General features: G+C 37.4%; 3 protein-coding genes across 3 annotated transcripts in view; 1 reads left to right on the top strand and 2 right to left on the bottom strand.

Moving 5' to 3' along the window:
* The first annotated feature begins 2,095 nt into the window (after positions 1-2,095).
* On the top strand, positions 2,096-2,741 carry LOC126753321 (uncharacterized). Its single transcript, XM_050464676.1, has 2 exons — positions 2,096-2,353; positions 2,422-2,741. The coding sequence occupies exons 1-2, from the start codon at positions 2,171-2,173 to the stop codon at positions 2,515-2,517; spliced, it is 279 nt and encodes a 92-aa protein (XP_050320633.1). The 5' UTR covers positions 2,096-2,170; the 3' UTR covers positions 2,518-2,741.
* LOC126753262 (WD repeat-containing protein 75) overlaps positions 2,733-17,573 on the bottom strand; it is a 28,879-nt gene continuing 14,038 nt past the window's right edge. Inside the window, exon 11 of the mRNA XM_050464535.1 lies at positions 2,733-3,489. Within this exon, the coding sequence (XP_050320492.1) occupies positions 3,022-3,489 (468 nt within the window). The 3' untranslated portion in view covers positions 2,733-3,021. The remainder of the gene's footprint in view (positions 3,490-17,573) is intronic.
* On the bottom strand, positions 8,107-9,543 carry LOC126753281 (uncharacterized). Its single transcript, XM_050464610.1, is given in 2 exon segments — positions 8,107-8,475; positions 8,477-9,543. Coding segments are annotated over 2 exon segments (1,284 nt in total). The 5' UTR covers positions 9,467-9,543; the 3' UTR covers positions 8,107-8,181.

The raw sequence follows: 17,573 nt of genomic DNA, 5'->3' as shown, positions 1-17,573 counted from the left end.
AAAAATAAAAATTTGAAATTTATAATATTTAAAAAAAATCGACCTTTTTTTTTGAGTAGCCGCCATTTTTTGAAAAACATTTGTTTGACATAGGGACATTCGTACTCATTAAGAATCTGTCATTGTTTTATTTTTCAGATAACGACAAGGGTAGAAATCATGGCGATGAGGACACGGCCTCTTTTTTTGATTCTTCAAGGCATAACTCGATGTTTTTTTTTTTTAAAAATTTATGTTGTGTACTTTCTAAGTTTAATAAACAAATGATAAAACAAGTAAGAAAGGGCTAAGTTCGTCACCGAACATTTTATACAGTCGCATGATAAAGTAATAATCGAATTTGATAATCGCGCGACATATTTTTGTTATTTTTCTTAAAATTAATTAATTATAGCTAGATATGGTTTTTGGTCCAAGGCGACGAATTTTCAATTTTTCTGGGTGCAGCTTCCTTCTGCCATTTCTTCCGTAAAATTTTGTTTCTGACGTTTTTTGTTACACCCGTTAACCACTTTTAGGATTTTCAACATCCTTTGTAACGATGTGGTTATTATCCATCTTCCATTTTTGAACTGTTTATGGAAATGCCTGAAGAAAATTACTCTGTAGCTGTTTGGTTGACATAGCTATAGTAGTTTCCCAGATGTGTATAAAAAACTTAGTAGGGGGCAGGGCCACGCCCACTTTTCCAAAAAAACTAATTATTTATGGCTTAGTTATGATCACTTTATAGGATTTCGGTTTTCGAAATTTTGTGGGCGTGGCAGTGGGCCGATTTTGCCCATCTTCGAACTTAACGTTCTTATGGTGCCAAGAAATACGTGTACCAAGTTTCATCATGATATCTCAATTTTTACTCAAGTTACAGCTTGCACGGACGGATGGACGGACGTACGGACAGACATCCGGATTTCGACTCTACTCGTCACCTTGATCACTTTGGTATATATAACCCTATATCTGACACCTTTTAGTTTTAGGACTTACAAACAATCGCCATTGAACAAAACGTTCTCACCAGAATCATTTTGCGAGAGTATAAAAATATCTAGTGCTTCCTTTTTATTAATTGTTGAATAAAGCTAGAAATTCGAGCTTCTAGATTAGAATACCCATTTCAGGTTTCTTTTCGTCCCAAATGCGGCAATTTTACTTGTTTACATATCCATTGAGCCAGAAATGGGCTTTATAACTGAACAAAATTTGGCTCAAAAACGTCGGATGTTCTTTGAAATTGGTTTTTTTGAGAACACAAGAGCCCATAGAAAGAAGCGATGGGGAAATCGAGCGATTTCAGTTTTTACACAAGCTGTATTTTGTACGCTTTAAATTTAAGATCTCGACGTAAAATGGGCCAAGTCGTTCCATACGTCAGTCCGAGTTGCTGCGAAAGGCAGCGAATCAAGGCTCCGCGGTCTTCGTGTACACTCTGAGCTACAGCTAATATATTTTCTTCACTGTGTGCTGGACGTGGTCTATTCGGTCGAATATTATACATTATAATCACTGCTGGGTCTCAAGATGGATGATGGTGTTGCGATTAGTACGCTCAGTCGGCCCATTATGTTGACCATAAGTTGAGCGAAACACATTCTTTACAGAACGAGAATTTTCGTAAAAAAGTTGAACGATTTGTAAATATTGTTCAGGATTTTCATGACGAATGCCAATAAATACTGCACAAAAATAATATGACAGCTTGTCACGACTCACGCACGATACGTCAAAAAAAGCAAGTACTTCTACTTGGATCACGGTGTCGGGATTCAGAAAAAAATTAAAGAAAAATGTTTGCCATACGGAGTATCAGTTACTCCTTGAAGTAATTGGAGAAAAAGTATTAATTAGTATTTATTTTTATTTGTGAGATTTTTGTTGTTTTTTTACTTGAGTGTTGTTTCTATAAAAAATTTTGAAATTGAGGTTTAACACTAACTTTCAAACGAATAATCGCATTTATGCTGAAGCCTGTGTTAGAGGCATAAACATATTTTTTATGACATTAAAATCGTACCCCAACTCAGTGGAGAAATGTCGACAAAACATTTGTGTTCTCAAAAAATCTCTTTAAAAATTCAAATTCAATTCTCCTCTGCTCTGGAATTTAACTATTTTACTTATTTTTTTATTTAATAGGTTTACTCAACATAATATCCAAGTTTGGTTTTTCATGCTATGCTTTGCCTTCAGCCTTGTATGGGCGCGTCCACAACGCTATGCACACATCGCAGTTATCGAAAATGATGCATATGAACAGACCTTACCTAACGCGCTGAGAAATCCCTTCTACAAAACGCCTCGAGTGCGCGAGGCACTAGCCAAATCCAGCTGGTTCGGACCGGGCGAGGAGCCGGTAAGTAAATTAGCCCAAATTGTTTATCAATACCGTTATTGAAGTTCAAAAAATACTTTTACTTGTAGGTATATGATCGGCAAGCGGAGAAAATACCACGCGCTGAGATCTACAATGTGCTCGCACATGCCGGGTTCATCAATCGGAGAGGAAAATTAATTTAAGTTGGCGACTGAGCATACCTAAGAGTTCTGAGCATCATAACGGAGAGGGCTCTCTAGTTATCCAAGTGGAGTTATTCGTGGCCACACGAAACATCAGCCTATTTACCTAACCTAACCTCACCTGACTGAGAAATGTATATGTATATGCATCCAAAATATCATACTTATAAAAATGTATTTTTATTTAGGATTCGTTGTCAACAAACAAAATCATGTATTTGTATTATATTGCAACGGATGTAGTTTATATTTTAAAAATATTTCATTGCAGTCATAAACATTAAGTGTTGCGCAGTTGCAAAGTAAATGAGACAAATTGATACATTTGTGGTTTGAGTGTTTTACAGTTATACAAAATTGTACATATTGAAACGGATTTAAATATATGTATTTAGCTTAGTAGGAACTAAGCGTTTAGAAAAAACGATTACTGTAAATTGTATTATATTAATGTTAATAGCAGTTGTAGTCAGATTCTTACTAGCTCTTTAACTAATTATTGTTTCAAAACTCTAACTCTACACTACATGCTGAAATACGTTTCAACTGTGCCTCGTTGTCGTGTCTCTGCTGGGCTAAAGAACTTTTCGCCGCATTTGCATTGATTGCTTCGCTTTTCACAATAAAACTCTTCCGTTTTTCCATGGCAGTTGCCTCATCGACCATCTCGACATCTTCGTCATTAGTTGTGTTGCGCTTCGTCTCGTTCGTTTTCACTTTCACTTTTGCAGCGTCATCCAACTCTTCCTCGGCACTTTCATCATCATCGGTCGAGTGACCGTCATGTCCATTCATAAAAACAGCCGCCCCACCATTAAGCATTTTTCTTCTATTATACAAGGGTTTGTTTGTTTTCTCCGCCTGCACTGCTTCGTCTTTCTCTTGCGTATCGGCAGTTTTTAAGAGAGACTTCACAAAATCGGCAGCCAGCAGACTCAGTGGCGGCATTGTGTGTGTGGACATTTCAATTAGCTGGAATAAAAAAAAACAACAGTTCCATAAGGATTTAGTATTTTTAATGGCTTGGAAGATATTATTAGATATTGCGTGAGAAAATATTGTAATGATAATAATAAATAAAATAATAACATTTATCCGCAGAGGCTTATCTCGGGAGCCAAATATGGTTGACCGTTTTCATGATTTGTTACAGAGCATTATAGTTTTGTTCACCTAACGGATGTACGTATCACCTAAAACTAATCGAGATAGATATAGGGTTATATACAAGGTGCGTTCCAAAGTAAACAGGACTTCAAAAAAAGAAACAGAACAAATGCTTTTTTCAATAAAATCAATTTAGTTTATTCAAAATAGTCTCCTTCTGCTTCAATACAGCTTTTGCATAGTCCAAAAGCATGTCAAACGAGTGTTTTAGCTCGTTGGCCGGTATGGCCGCCAGTATGCCGGTGCAAGCCCTTTGAATGGCCTCTATGTCTGCATAACGCTTTCCTTTCATGGGTAAATGCATTTTTCCGAAAAAGAAGAAGTCGCACTGTGCCATATCAGGTGAATACGAGGAGTGGTGAATGGTTAAAATGTGATTTTTGGTCAAATAATCGGTCATAGGATGTCCTTCGAATGTTGGATTCTGAGCAATTTTTGATCATGTTTGGTCAAAATGCGATAAATCGATGTTTTGGAGATGTCCATGACCACCACTTTGAAAGCGTTGAAACCACTCGTGCACTCTGCTACGGGATGGGCAATCATCGCCATAAAAGTGTTTCATCAATTGAAACGTTTCGGTAAAAGTTTTACCAATTTGAAAACAAAATTTAATATTGGCTCTTTGTTCGAAGCTCATTTTCGCACCGATAACACAAACATACTGACACTTAAAACGCAATAACTTCACTCCCAATCAATAAAATATCATGAAATACTCACTGGACAATCGATAAAGATAACAGATACTAACGCACCAGTCGACATATAGATGGCGCCACCAGGGGGCGCTAGATTCAAAAATGTTTACTTTGGAACGCACCTTGTATATATAAATGATCAAGATGACAAGAAAACTTGAAATCCGGTTGATTGTCTGTCTGTTCTTCCGTGCAGGCTGTAACACTGTGTAAACGGATGAAATCGGAGTACAACCCTACTCACTTACCATATAACGGTACTGTTAAAAACTACTAAAAGCGCGATAAATCAAAGACTGCATACGCCAGAAACATTAAATTTTACCACCGAGATGCTATGAGAGAGCTTTCTGTGAGCTGTGAGGTGTGAAAATTGGTTTATGGGTATGGCACCGCCCACTTTTTGGTGAAACCCATATCTCTGGACCCGATCAAACGATTTCGATAAAATTTAGTACGTGGCGTTCGCCTTACTTTCTTATGTCTTCTTATTCTTTACTGGCGTAGAAATCGCTTATGCGGTCGCGCCAGTCGTTTCTTCTTTTCGCAAGATGGCGACAATTGGAGATTTCAAGCGAATCCAGATCCCTCTCCAACTTGTCTTTCCAACGGAGTGGAGGTCTTCCTCTTCATCTGCTTCCCCCGGTGTGTACTGCGTCGAATACTTTCAGAGCTGGAGTGTTTTCGTCCATTCGGACGACATGACCTAGCCTGCGTAGTCGCTGTCTTTTAATTCGCTGAACTACAAGTATGTCAATGTCGTCGTATATCTCATACTTCCATCGAATGCGATATTCGCCGTGGCCAATGCGCAAAGGACCATAAATCTTTCGCAAAACTAATAAATATAAAATATTTCCCTGGCTTGATTCTTGCAAGTTGCAAGAGTATAAAATGTTCAGTTGCACCCGAACTTAGCGCTTTCTTACTTGTTGCGTTAAACTCGGTCACAATAGTACTCTTTAAAAAAATCAGCTTTATCGGGACAAGTCGAGCAATATATTCTCCAAAATCTTTCGGACGGACTCGCAAGAGATGTCGAGCTCTCTTGCCATCTCTCTAACACTTGCCTGACAATTTTCTTGCACCATATTTTCCATTTTTTTTTTAATATTTTCATCAGTTGAAGAGGTCGCAGGTCGTTTAGAACGAGGCATGTTCGTTGATTTGTGTTTTTGATAAAACTGAACCCCAACATTCACAACAATTCTACACACGAAATTCGGTTAGAAATGCAAAATTCGAGATAAATTGTTTGTTCGATATTTTTATTCATTGTAAAAATCGTAGCGCACTACTGTGGTGGATGCAGCGACTTAACCAACTGATTGACAGATCGCATAGTAATTAAGGACAGCCCTGTCAACTAAGCAAATTTAATTTCAATTTCCAGGTGCTCTTCTGTCTCAATGTATTTCGAAAATTTAAAGTGAATACAAATAATTAGTTCTTTTCGGATTCCAAAAAATCTTTATAAAGTGAGAATTTCCGATTGAAAATTTGGAGGTTTTCCGATATTAAGTGAAAATAAGGTGGAAAAATAAATAGCTTAAAGCAAATTTGGAATATAAAAATATTAGGTTAGGTTAGGTTATAATAATAGGAATCTCATTTGCACAACTTAGGACGCCGTTCCGGCTAATGATCACACCGAACTCAAGACGCAAATGGAGATCCAACTTGGTCCCATTCCATTGTAAGCGGGGCAAAGGTGCCCTCTCGTCAATTGATCCAATGCTTCAAGTCGAGCATTCCGAAATTAGCTCGTTCGATTCACCAGTTTTGTATAAGATCTTTGCACATAAGGTCGGTAAAGGAAAACAGCTTAACTAATGAAACATATACCAAATTCTGAATTATATTAATAATCTTAATTAAATTATTAAGAATAAATGCTGGTTGTAAGGTTCCCCTGATTTTTTTCCATAAAATAGGTAAGTAATTAACCAAACCACCAGCCCTTTCTGGCTAGCTCATCGGCTTTGCAGTTACCAGCGATTCTAGGCACCCTAAAGAGCCTAATGATGAAGAAGCTGAATGAATTTCGAGTTGACTCCTTGACTAGCTTTGAGCGCACTGTTAACGAGCTCAACACAAGTATTGCCGCTCCGCCGCTACCGACATCTTAATAACAGCCGCTGCTTCCTGAAAGACAAAGTTCGGTAGCCTAAGGCTAAGGTTGACAGAAAGCTCCTAACAGAAAACTCTCTCTAAGACATTTCCTTCTAGCTTCGATCCATAAAAAAGCTCACTATTCCTCTTCCAGCCACCTCATTTACGTATCCTTCGTCGGCATGTGAGTAGAGAAAAAGCCGCGCCGAGTGGCCTTTGCGTGACCCAAATTTTCAGGACTAAAATTGAAGTAGGGGGAATTTTGGGGTCCTTGTTCGGATCTCTTCATATGCTCAGCTTTCCTGAGTCTTACAGCGCACACTTTTTTGTTATTTCAACTTTCTTCTTCTATGGTATGAAGCCAAAATGATTTTTTTTTTTTTTCAAAAATTATCTTCCCTGGTCTACTCGTTTTATAAAGATAATCATACTTTGTTTAGTAAAGCTCAAAGGCCCAACTTGGATAATATAAAAAGATTTTTTGTAAATAATTGCGTAAGTTATGTGTAAATTTAATTTTACTATAAAACATAATTTTTCCCATGTGAATTATACGAGAAACGAAAATTAAAATAGCGGCCGCCTAGAGTTGAGCTATAAGACTCATATTTGAGGGTTTGTATACCCTGAAGAGAGTATATTAACTTTACTTCGAAGTTTGAATCCGTCAAAAGGAACTACCGAATAAAGAGCTGAGTTGAACCAGCCGTCTGTCCGCCTTTCTGTAAAGATATACGCGAACTGGTCTAATACATACCAATCTGAAATCAAGTGCTTGTATGGAATGTTCTTTATTTGTGAATTTATTACAACAAACAGCAACATTTGGGTTCGTAAGTTGAAAAAATTGTAAAGAATCATTTGAAGCACTCTAATGTACATTAGTAGGTTCCCAGACACCTCTAAGAAAGCCTCTCCAAATATGAGTTTTTAATTGTAACGGGAAGGTCCTCCGCCTAACGGTTTTCTATTTTTTCTTATTATCAGATAGAAAAATTTATGTCTCGCTTCCAACTACTTGAAAAAATATCTTGTTAATTAGGTTTTGTAGGAAATTGAATGCTCTAAAATATGGTCTCTTATGATTTTTTCGTAAACCCAAACGTTTAAAAGATATGAACAGTTAAAGTTTGATTATTTTTGGGAACATTTTTTATTTCTTATGAATTTTATAATTCAATGAAAAAAAATTACGACTAATACGTAAATCGATCGAAGGATGCTTTTATTGCTACCAGATTATTTATTATTAAAACGCAATTCTAAGAAGTCAATAAGGCATTTTTTGCTACTCCACCAATAGACTTTTTTTCGCTTAGCGACAGTGCATAAAGAAAAAAATGCATACGTAAAATAATAAAGCAAAACAAAAACAATTTACGATTAAAAGTAAACAATTCCGCTATCAATAGCAATTTGGGGGCGCACCTGGGAGCAACTAATATCAACCGTGATGACAACAAAAAGAAATAACAGAAAATTAGTGTTCAAAGGTACACATGCATTATTTAAGAGGGGCGATCGAGAGGAGTTAAAAACTTTAATTCTAAATTCAATTAACGAATATTTAAATTTTCGTTTTTTGGTAGAGGATTGAAAACCAAATATATTAGAACACTTTTACTAATATTTTTTTTTTGTTCTATTTTGATTTCCATTCATCAAACGTGCACATTTACAAAAACTAATTTCGATTATTTAACACAAAAGTATCGACAAAATCTTCCAGCATGTCCGTCATTCTTTCCCGGTATATGTCATCGGTGCGAAAAGCTGCCAAACACATCTCCACACGTTTGGCATCAAAAAAGTCGGTGAAACCATTCGCCGACGAGGTTACAGCTTCTGCCAGTTCTGGCGGCAGAAGCGTCAAGTGGGAGAAAAATAGACTTTCAATAAGTCCAACAATGCGGAATTTGTCTGCCGTCTCATTGAACTCTTGGCGCGTCAAGTATTCTTCAATATTGAGTTGCTCCCTGCTCCAAGAATTTGGACATAAAACTATAGTAGTCATCGAATAATTCAGTTAAATATTGCCTACGGAAGCTACTGCTTGTCGGTATGGTGAGTATTGTTATCACATCTACCATGGGTGGTGCATAACGGCTAAGCTGAAAGTCCACCAGACGGCACTGTATGGGCGTCTTACTAGAATCGCCATACTGAAACATGGCGTTGTTCGCCCAAAGATCGCCATGGCAAAATACGTTTCGATATTTGTCCGACGTCTGTGCTAATTCGTAGATCGCAGCCATGCGTTTCGGAAACTCCATTAAAATAAAGTCCAAATCCTCTTGATATTTCGGCAGTAATTTTATCAGTTCCGCAAATACTCGATTTGCATTATTGAAATTTTGTTTACGCACGTGAGTCTCCGGAATGCCCAACGGATAAGCGTTCTCCACCACAGCCTCGGGATGTAGCTCATTCAACTTGCGTCCACAACGCACTTCATAGATTATGGAACTGGCATGCAGCGCTGCAAGTGTTTTCAACACACAATGTAGGTGATCATAGTTGAGAATGCCGTCACGACCGGCAGCCATGCGGAATTTCTGATCCGCAAGATGTTCGAAGACAAGTAGGCGCTCGTCCGCGTAGTAGCAATTAGGCGCCACATGTGGTATAATTTTTTGCAATTGCGGCAATAACTGACGGTATACACTAACCTCTTTTTTGTAGAGACCAAACTCTTCTACATACTCCATACGAGATGCCAATTCCAATGGTGGAGTTTTGGTGAAAAAGCGCACTTGTTCCAAATGCTCATTTCCTTCGACATCAACTCTGCGAACTTTGAGCGTGAGGAACTGGTGACGACCAAAAAATCCAGTGACGGTGTCTGCGTTGGCAGAATGCTCATAACTGAGAACCTCTAGTGTACGTGGCTGTTCGAACTTATTGTACTTGTAATAGCTCTGGCAAAGTCTACGCAAAGCATCGTTGCTTAACTCAATTGTAGCTGTCATATTGTGAAAACGCGTAAAACTAAGGCGCACTTAAGAATGATAACTTCAAATAAGAAATCTTCTAGATATAGTCTGAACTGCATAAGATGCTGAAGCTGAATGGTATCCAAATTTAAAACCATAGAGCTTTTGTGTGCTCACTATCAGCGAGATCTGTCTAATTCAGTTGGGAATGTAAGCGTTTGGCGAACTTAGAGGGAAATATCTTTTATTTGAGTTGAGATATGGTAATGCAAATAAGATTTACACATTGTTGAATTTGCTTAAAATATTTAAAAAGTAGATAATTTGATATACAATTCTTGGTTTAAATTCTCACGCCATTTCATATCTTAGATGTTGTATAATGGAGCCTACAGTTGAGATCATAAAAATATCATTTCAAGACAACCTAATAAATTCGTCAAAGAAATCAAGAACGTTTTCTAAGTTGTTAATGTCTTCACAATTCTTGTCAATTGATCATTTCTGGCAAAGCTCCAATGCTTCAAGTCCAACATTCCAACATTAGCTCGTTCGATTCGCCAATTTTGTAAAATAACTTTGCACTTAAGTTCAGTAAAGGAAAACATCTTTACTAACGAAGCATATACCAATTGCTTAATAATATAAAATAAGAATAAATGCTGGTTGCAAGGTTCACCTGTTTTTTTTTTTCGATCAAATAGGTAAGTAATTAACCAACACCTCCCTTTCTACTACAAAACAAGAACTAAATGAACAATAGTCATAACTACTTTTTGTAAGCAGAAGTACAAGTTTTTTAAAGAAAGAAAACGTTTAAGAATTTTACTAGCATTAAATAAAATATACCCTCAAAGTATAAATCTACGTCTCAAATACTTGAAATTCTTTTAAGGCGTGTCTTTATATACTAAGTGAGAGTGAGTGTCCTAATAAGTGAGTGAGAAGAATAAGTTGGTATTTTTCATTTCATTTCATTTCCTAATTTTCCGCTAATCGCTGTACTTCAGAAGGTGTTTGTTTCACTTTATAGGAAAGATACATTTTACTATCTCCAGTAACTATTTACACATGATCCCACGTTATCTGAACCGACCGGCTACCATTATGTACACATGCAATGCATCAAAGACACTCTATGGCATATAAATAAACTGGCGAAAATATTCTTTTATTTTTAGATAAATAAAATATTTGTTAAGTTTTATTTATTTAGATTTAACCAACAAAAATTTGTGTGAGTAATCTTTACAAAGAGTACTTCCGGATTACTCTCAATAGGGTCACATTCGGAGCCTCCGAGTTATACCTTTATGACACAATTAGAAACTAATTAATCCCAAATGAATATCTTTTGGCTATAGTTAGTGATGAATTCGTTAAATCTTTATATATGTACATGAATACAGTTAGTCTACTTTTGTAGGTATTCGGTTAAAAAGAGTAGAATTAGTCTCTACATAGGTCATACTTAAACTAAAGCGAACAGTTTGAACCATATAAAAAGAGCAAAAGTAGTGTTTGTTACATCTTTCTTTGCTAGTAATCGCGGGCATATTCCAGACTTGTCGCATTTTTTGCAGGGTAAGTACGGATATTAGAGAAATTGTCGTATGAACTCTACTTTTACTTTATACGAAACTTCAATTATGCGGTTAGATGTAGTCGGAAACATGAAAGCATGACTGAACTTGACTGTTTTCGTCTTATTATTTACACAGAGAACTAAATTTTAAATAAAATGAAATATAACCCTCATAAATCAACCAACCGATTTCCAAAATTTTTATAAGGCAGAATGATGTAAGAAGTCTTTTATCCAGCTTGATTAGCTTGACGACTTTAGAACATTTACAGATCGGTTGAAAAATTTCCGGCCTGTGACATAGATGGTGATACTGGAATTAAAACCATATGATTTTTAGTTAGACCTAACTTTTAAAAGGCGCATGTATGTATAAATTTGACAGCTGCTGGATCATTTGTGAATAATATCATTCTGAGTGGATCAACTTTTGTTATTGTGAAATAAATGGATAAAAAGGAACTTCGCGTTTTGATAACATATTGCTTATTGAAGGGAAAAAATTCAGTTGAAGCAATAAATTGGCTTGATGATGAGTTTCCAGACACTGCCACAGGAAAAGCAACAATCAAGGATTGGTATGCTAACTTAAGACGTGGTGAAATGAGCTCGAAGACAGTGAACGGAGTGGACGCCTAGAAGAGGTTGTTACCGACGGAAACATCAAAAAAGCCGATAAAATAATTTTGAAAGTCCGTAAAGTAAAATGCATTTGAAAAAAAAAGAAAGATTTGTTTCACCAAGCCAATGCACCGTGTTACGCGTCAGTAAAAACGATGGCAAAAATCCATGAGTTGGGCTTCGAGTTGCTTCCGCATTCACCGCATTATCCAGATCTGCCCTCCAGCGGCTATTACCTGTTCTCAGATCTCAAAAGAATGCTCGCTGGGAAGATATTTTCGTCGCATTATCGCCGAAACTGATGCCTATTTTGAAGCAAAGTACTTATCCTACTACAAAAATTTTATCAAAAAGTTGGAGAGTCGCTATAATTAGTGAGTCACCCCTGAAGGGAACTACAAGTATGTTGAATAATAGGTATGTAGGTAGGTAGGAGTGCAGCCCTGTTGTCGTTCGGGCTCAATTAGCACTGGCTGTGCCATTTTGTTGCACTATTCGTAGACCTTTTATATTTACTATCACGTTTCAACTTCTCTTTAAAATCATTTTGAGGTTTCGATGAAGCTACTTATGTCCGATATGCTTTTTGTGGAAATCCATTCAAGGTTTGGTGCTTGATGAATTCCATATGTTCTGTGTCGGATCTGTGATAGGGCTGGGCATTCACAGAGAAAGTGGAAAACTGTTTCCTTGTTCCCAGCTATTACGCAGCCTCGGCAGATGTTGTTGTAAGGCATACCCATTTTGAACGCATGTTCTGTCATATGTTGGCCATAATTGTTTAGTTATATTACATTTTGTTATGTTTTTCCATCTTGTTGAAATTGTCTATTGATTTCTATTTTGATCGATCCTAGGGAACTTGGTATTAGCTCTGAATCGGATTCCTTAAGGAAAGCTCCTGCTTTTGCCAACTCGTCTGCTCTTTGAATAATAATAAACGGATTTTGCCAAAAAATGTTTTTTACTATGGTAGGCCGGGGGAGTTTTCAATTAACTTATTAGAATATCGAGTTACTTCCATTTCTTTTTCGTAGATTTCAATGATACTCGTATTACATGAAATCCAAAAAGGGGACAGAAGTGCGTTAAATATGAAAGGTTCTTGAAAGAAAAAAAAACTTTTTTTGGGCAAGAACAAAAGAAACAAATTTGCAAATGTATTACCAAAATAATGGTTCGGTTATCGAGACGGATCGCGAGCTGCGTCCAATATTCTGTTCTCATAATCGCCAAGAAGAGTCGGTAATTCGGGCAACCATAGATCAGATTTGCATCACGTTTGCTCTAGTGGATAATGCTTATCCTCTGAAGCAGACGCTATTCCTGCTCTGTGGAGCAGAGTATCGAAGAGAACCTGAATGAGTACTTTCGCCATCGTGAGCTACAATTGAAGCCGTGCTCATCCACTTCATGGAGGATTTTGAAGAAGGATCTTGGTTTGCGGGCTTACAAATTCCAACTCACAATTCAAAAGAAAACTTTGTTCAGTGATGAAACTCCTTTTGATTCAATGGGTACGTTAATAAACAAAATTGTTGCATTTGGAACGATGATAATCCACAATCCATTGCTGAGACGATTTTACATCATCAAAAAGTCACTGTTTGGTGAATCATTGGTCTATATTTCTTCAAAATTTTAGCTGGTCGTAATGTTGCATTCAATGGGGAACGCTAGAGGGACATGATTATTGACTTTTTGTGCCTGAATTGGATGATGTTGATGTGGACGACCTTTGATTCTAACAAGAAGACGCTACCTGCCATACAGTCTACGAAACAATCAATTTATGGTAGGAAACTTTTGGTAAGCGCATTATCTCGCGTCGTGGGTGTATGGCGTGACCTCCGAGATCGTGCCCTTTAACATCGCTGAACTATTTTCTGTGGGCTTAAGTAAAGTCGCTTATTTACGCAGATAAACCCGTGACGATTAAAGCCTTGGAAGATAATACTCGGTGATTTATTGCTGACATACGCCCTCATAAATAAAATATATTTATATATAATAAAACAATATTATAAAATATTTAAAGATAATGGCACACGCTTCTCTTTCCAATAACAATAGCCAATAATTTAGGCTATAATAAATAATCGATGATGATTTTCATTTCTGCTTGAAAGCCACATGTCTCATAAAAACACCCTTTATGTACACTTCGTATTTCACGGTAGATAATTCTAAAAATACATTAAGCAACAAATTAAATTGTTTTGCAGCTGTCTAATGGAAGTGCGGATCGTTATAAGTAGGCACGTAGTGAAGTATATTCCATAATTTGCAAGGAGCAAATGACTAACGGTCAAAGTTCAAGACATGATAGTGTCCGATAAGCCTATCGAAACCCACATGTTCCATTTTTATTGCCTAACTATGAAATCATTTCTTTTTCAAGAATTTCAAATTTTGTTTTTGCTAAAAATACATTGTATTTCGTTTTTTCAATTGTAATCAAAATTAATCATTAAGAATACATATATTTTCATATACGGATACTTCTATGTATAGTGAGTTGAAAGAACCAAAGCTATTAAGAAGTCATCAGCGCAAGCAAGCGAAGCATTCTTATTTCCAATAATAACAATTACAAATATCAATGTAAAAACAAGAGAGAGGTCAACACAAGAGAAGACCTTAAGTACAGTTGCACCGAAGCTAGAATACCCTTCACAAATAAAAAAAAATCCATACAAGAACTTTTTTTTGATTTTGATCGGTCAGTTTGTATGACAGCCATATCCAATAGTGATGCGATCTCAACAATTTCTTCGGAGATTGTACCGTTGCTTTTAAAAATAATTCGTGGCTAATTTCGTGAAGATATCTTGTCAAATAAAAAAGTTCCCCATACAAGGACTTGATTTTGATCGGTCAGTTTGTATGGCAGCTATATGCCATAAAGGTCCGATCTGAAAAATTTATTCGGATATTGTAGGCTTGCTTTTGAAAATGATAGATACCAAATTTCGTGAAGATATCTTGTCAAATAAAATGTTTTCCATACAAGAACTTTTTTTGATTTTGATCGGTCAGTTTGTATGACAGCCATATCCAAAAGTGATGTGATCTCAACAGTTACTTCGGAGATTATACCCTTCTCTTGGTTAATAATCCATGCAAAATTTCGTGAGAATATCTTAACAAATAAAAAAGATTCCCATACAAGGACTTGATTTTTATCGGCCAGTTTGTATGACAGCTATATGATAAAGAAGGCCGATCGGAACATTTTCTTTGGAGTTTATACCATTGCCTTGGGTAATAATCTATACCAAAATTCGTGAAGATATCTCGTAAAATAAAAAAGTTTTCCATACAAGAACTCGAGTTGGAACGCTTAGTTTGTACGCCAGCTATATGCTATAGTGGTCCGATATCGGCGGTTCCGACAAATAAGCAGCTGCTTGAGGAGAAAAACGAACGTGCAAAATTTCAGATTGATATCTCAAAAACCGAGCGATTATTTCGTGTATATACAAACGGACGGGCAGACCGAGGAACATGGCTAAATTGACGCAGATAGACACGCTCAAGCGCTATTCATATGGCAAATTTAATACACCACGTTTGAGGTATAACAATGTAAGTGATAGCGCAATCGCTTTGAACTCATAAATATGAAGAGCCAAAAAAAAAATCGTACAGCTGGTATTGAGTGCGCACGAACTTTAAGGAAACTTTCAGCTGCTCTCTGGTTAAAACTGGACTATACATGTTGGAACATACGGAAGCTGCTCATAGGCGAACAAAGAGGAAGCTAAGCAAATGAAATGATGTCGAAGCCGGTATACTGGCGGTCTCCGGCAAGGAGACTTGAGTGCGGAGCAAAGAAGCACACACATTTCCTAGAGATATGAGCGAGATCTCGAGAGATCTTTACTAAAAATGCCATGGAAAAACAATTGAAATGCAACAACAATACATGAAGACAACAGTATGCATATTCAAGTACAACGGTACACATATTTCCTATATGCTGGGCAACCCCACGAGTAAATTAATTAAATTTTCCAAATGAACTTAGTGCAAACCGGCTATCAAATTATCTAGTTCCCCAATCAGCTGCAGCTGACTAAAGTTGAAGGCACTCTTCAGAGCAGAGGAGAAGCGTCTTCACGACACATCAAAAATATGAGTAATGCTCGTACTTTTATTGATGATGATGACGATGATAAAAGCACAAAAACAAAACGGACAGTCATAAAATGCGTTTGACCTGCTATATAAATAATTAAGAACAAGCTCAAGCAAGTCAGGGACTGAAGCATTTAAGTATGTAAATAGTTAGTTAGCTGGAATTACAGTTACAATCATCAGCAAAAGCGCATAAAAAATGGAAATATAAAGCCAATTATAAGAAAGAGATACTATATACATATGTACATAAGTGCATATCAGTCGAATACATAAAGCCGGCACAACATAACACAGATCCGAAATATAAACCACTACAACCGTTATATCGCTGGAAAGAGAATTGTTTCTGGTGTTGTTGGCAAATACACGCGGCAATTAGTTCAACGAAAAAACGATGACAAACTGCTCGTGGCGCCAAAAATGTGTATAAACTGACCAGCAACCCGGTAGTTAGCGCAAGTGCGACCCGAAAGTGCTTGTACAGTGGAGAAAGCGCGAGAAAAATTATAACGAATTATCTTATAAGCTTTACGCACGCAAGGAATTGGTTCTATTTTTAGGTGTCAAGCAGCTACTTCGCTGTTGCCGAGTAAGTTTAAGGGTTCAAGGAACCGCTGAGCAAGAATTCATAAAGAGTAAATATAGAAATACTAATGGTGGTCACCAATCGACAGATAACGAGAACTTTTCAAGCCTGCTTTAGACAAAAAAAATCTTAGCCATTATACTTAAGTATATTCCTAAACCATAAATAAATTCATAAGAGGGGCTCTACCTCCACCAATAATTCAGAAATAGAAATAAACAACTACTAATCTGCCCCAGCATGGGTTAGCAGAGCCACCATATAGGCCTTGAGTTCGCTGACAGTGAGCTAAAAGCTAGTCAAGAGGTACATGACCTCATAAAACTTCCTTTGTTGTTGTTACAGCGGTTACCTAGTCCTCGTTAGGATGGTAAGGATTAGATAAATTATCATCACGGTCATCCAACGGTAGGCCCAGGAAGCGTCCTGTTTCCTCGGAGTCGGACCATAGGGAGAGGGGTGTCAGATGTGTAGGGTTTGCAGGGCATGCAAAGAGGTGGTAAGTGCCATGCAGGTTCTCGTTGCACGTTGATATGTCAGAGTCGATTATGGATAAGTAGGAGTGTAACCTGCTATAGTATCCAGAATGAAGCTGCGAAAGAGTCAATTCTCGCGGCAACTCGAGCTCGTGGTCTGCAATGGGTGGTGGTTTGGCTCTCAGCACGCCATTCACTGAGTGGAAGTCGGTGATTAATGGATCTACTCTGAATGGCGGTCAGTGCATGTCTGAAGTTTGTTGCGTCCGAAGTCTGGTCGGCATATTGTTTTATCTCATCGACGTACTTAGTTGAGGAAGGACCTCTTGATGCTCCTAGGAGGCGGATGCACTACAAATAGGTGACTACAGGGATGATTTCTACGAAAGCAACCCAGCAGAAACTGTCTGGAGAGAAGTTCATTATGCTCCTTAACTGGTTGGATACTGGCCTCATTGTGCAGGTGTTCGATAGAAGACGTCAAGAGGCATTCCTGTGTAGTACGGAGTGCAGTGTTCTGTGTATGTTGCCAACAACGTTTCTTTGTCTTTTCTCCATATGCTGCCGGCTAGCGACTTGAGGATTTTGTTGCGGCTCTGTACTTTGGCAATAATCGCAGTCGTTGCGGAGTGAAAGAGCACAGGCTGTCGCATGTCACACCTAAAATCATAGGGTTATTGACAGTCGAAATTTTAACACCATCGACTGCAATACTAAGGTCAATTCTGTACT

This window comes from Bactrocera neohumeralis, chromosome 3 (genome assembly GCF_024586455.1).
Source record: "Bactrocera neohumeralis isolate Rockhampton chromosome 3, APGP_CSIRO_Bneo_wtdbg2-racon-allhic-juicebox.fasta_v2, whole genome shotgun sequence".
In the NCBI taxonomy this organism is placed as follows: Eukaryota; Metazoa; Arthropoda; class Insecta; order Diptera; family Tephritidae; genus Bactrocera; species Bactrocera neohumeralis.
Note: the sequence above shows the minus strand (reverse complement) of the source record. Positions and strands in the feature narration are given on the sequence as shown.

What these genes read in the sequence shown, in the direction of transcription:
- LOC126753321 (XM_050464676.1), top strand. Translation starts at nt 2,171, where the DNA reads ATGCTATGCTTTGCCTTCAGCCTTGTATGGGCGCGTCCACAACGCTAT. An exon ending in TCGGACCGGGCGAGGAGCCG is followed by an intron (nt 2,354 to 2,421) that starts GTAAGTAAATTA and finishes TTTTACTTGTAG; the next exon opens with GTATATGATCGGCAAGCGGA.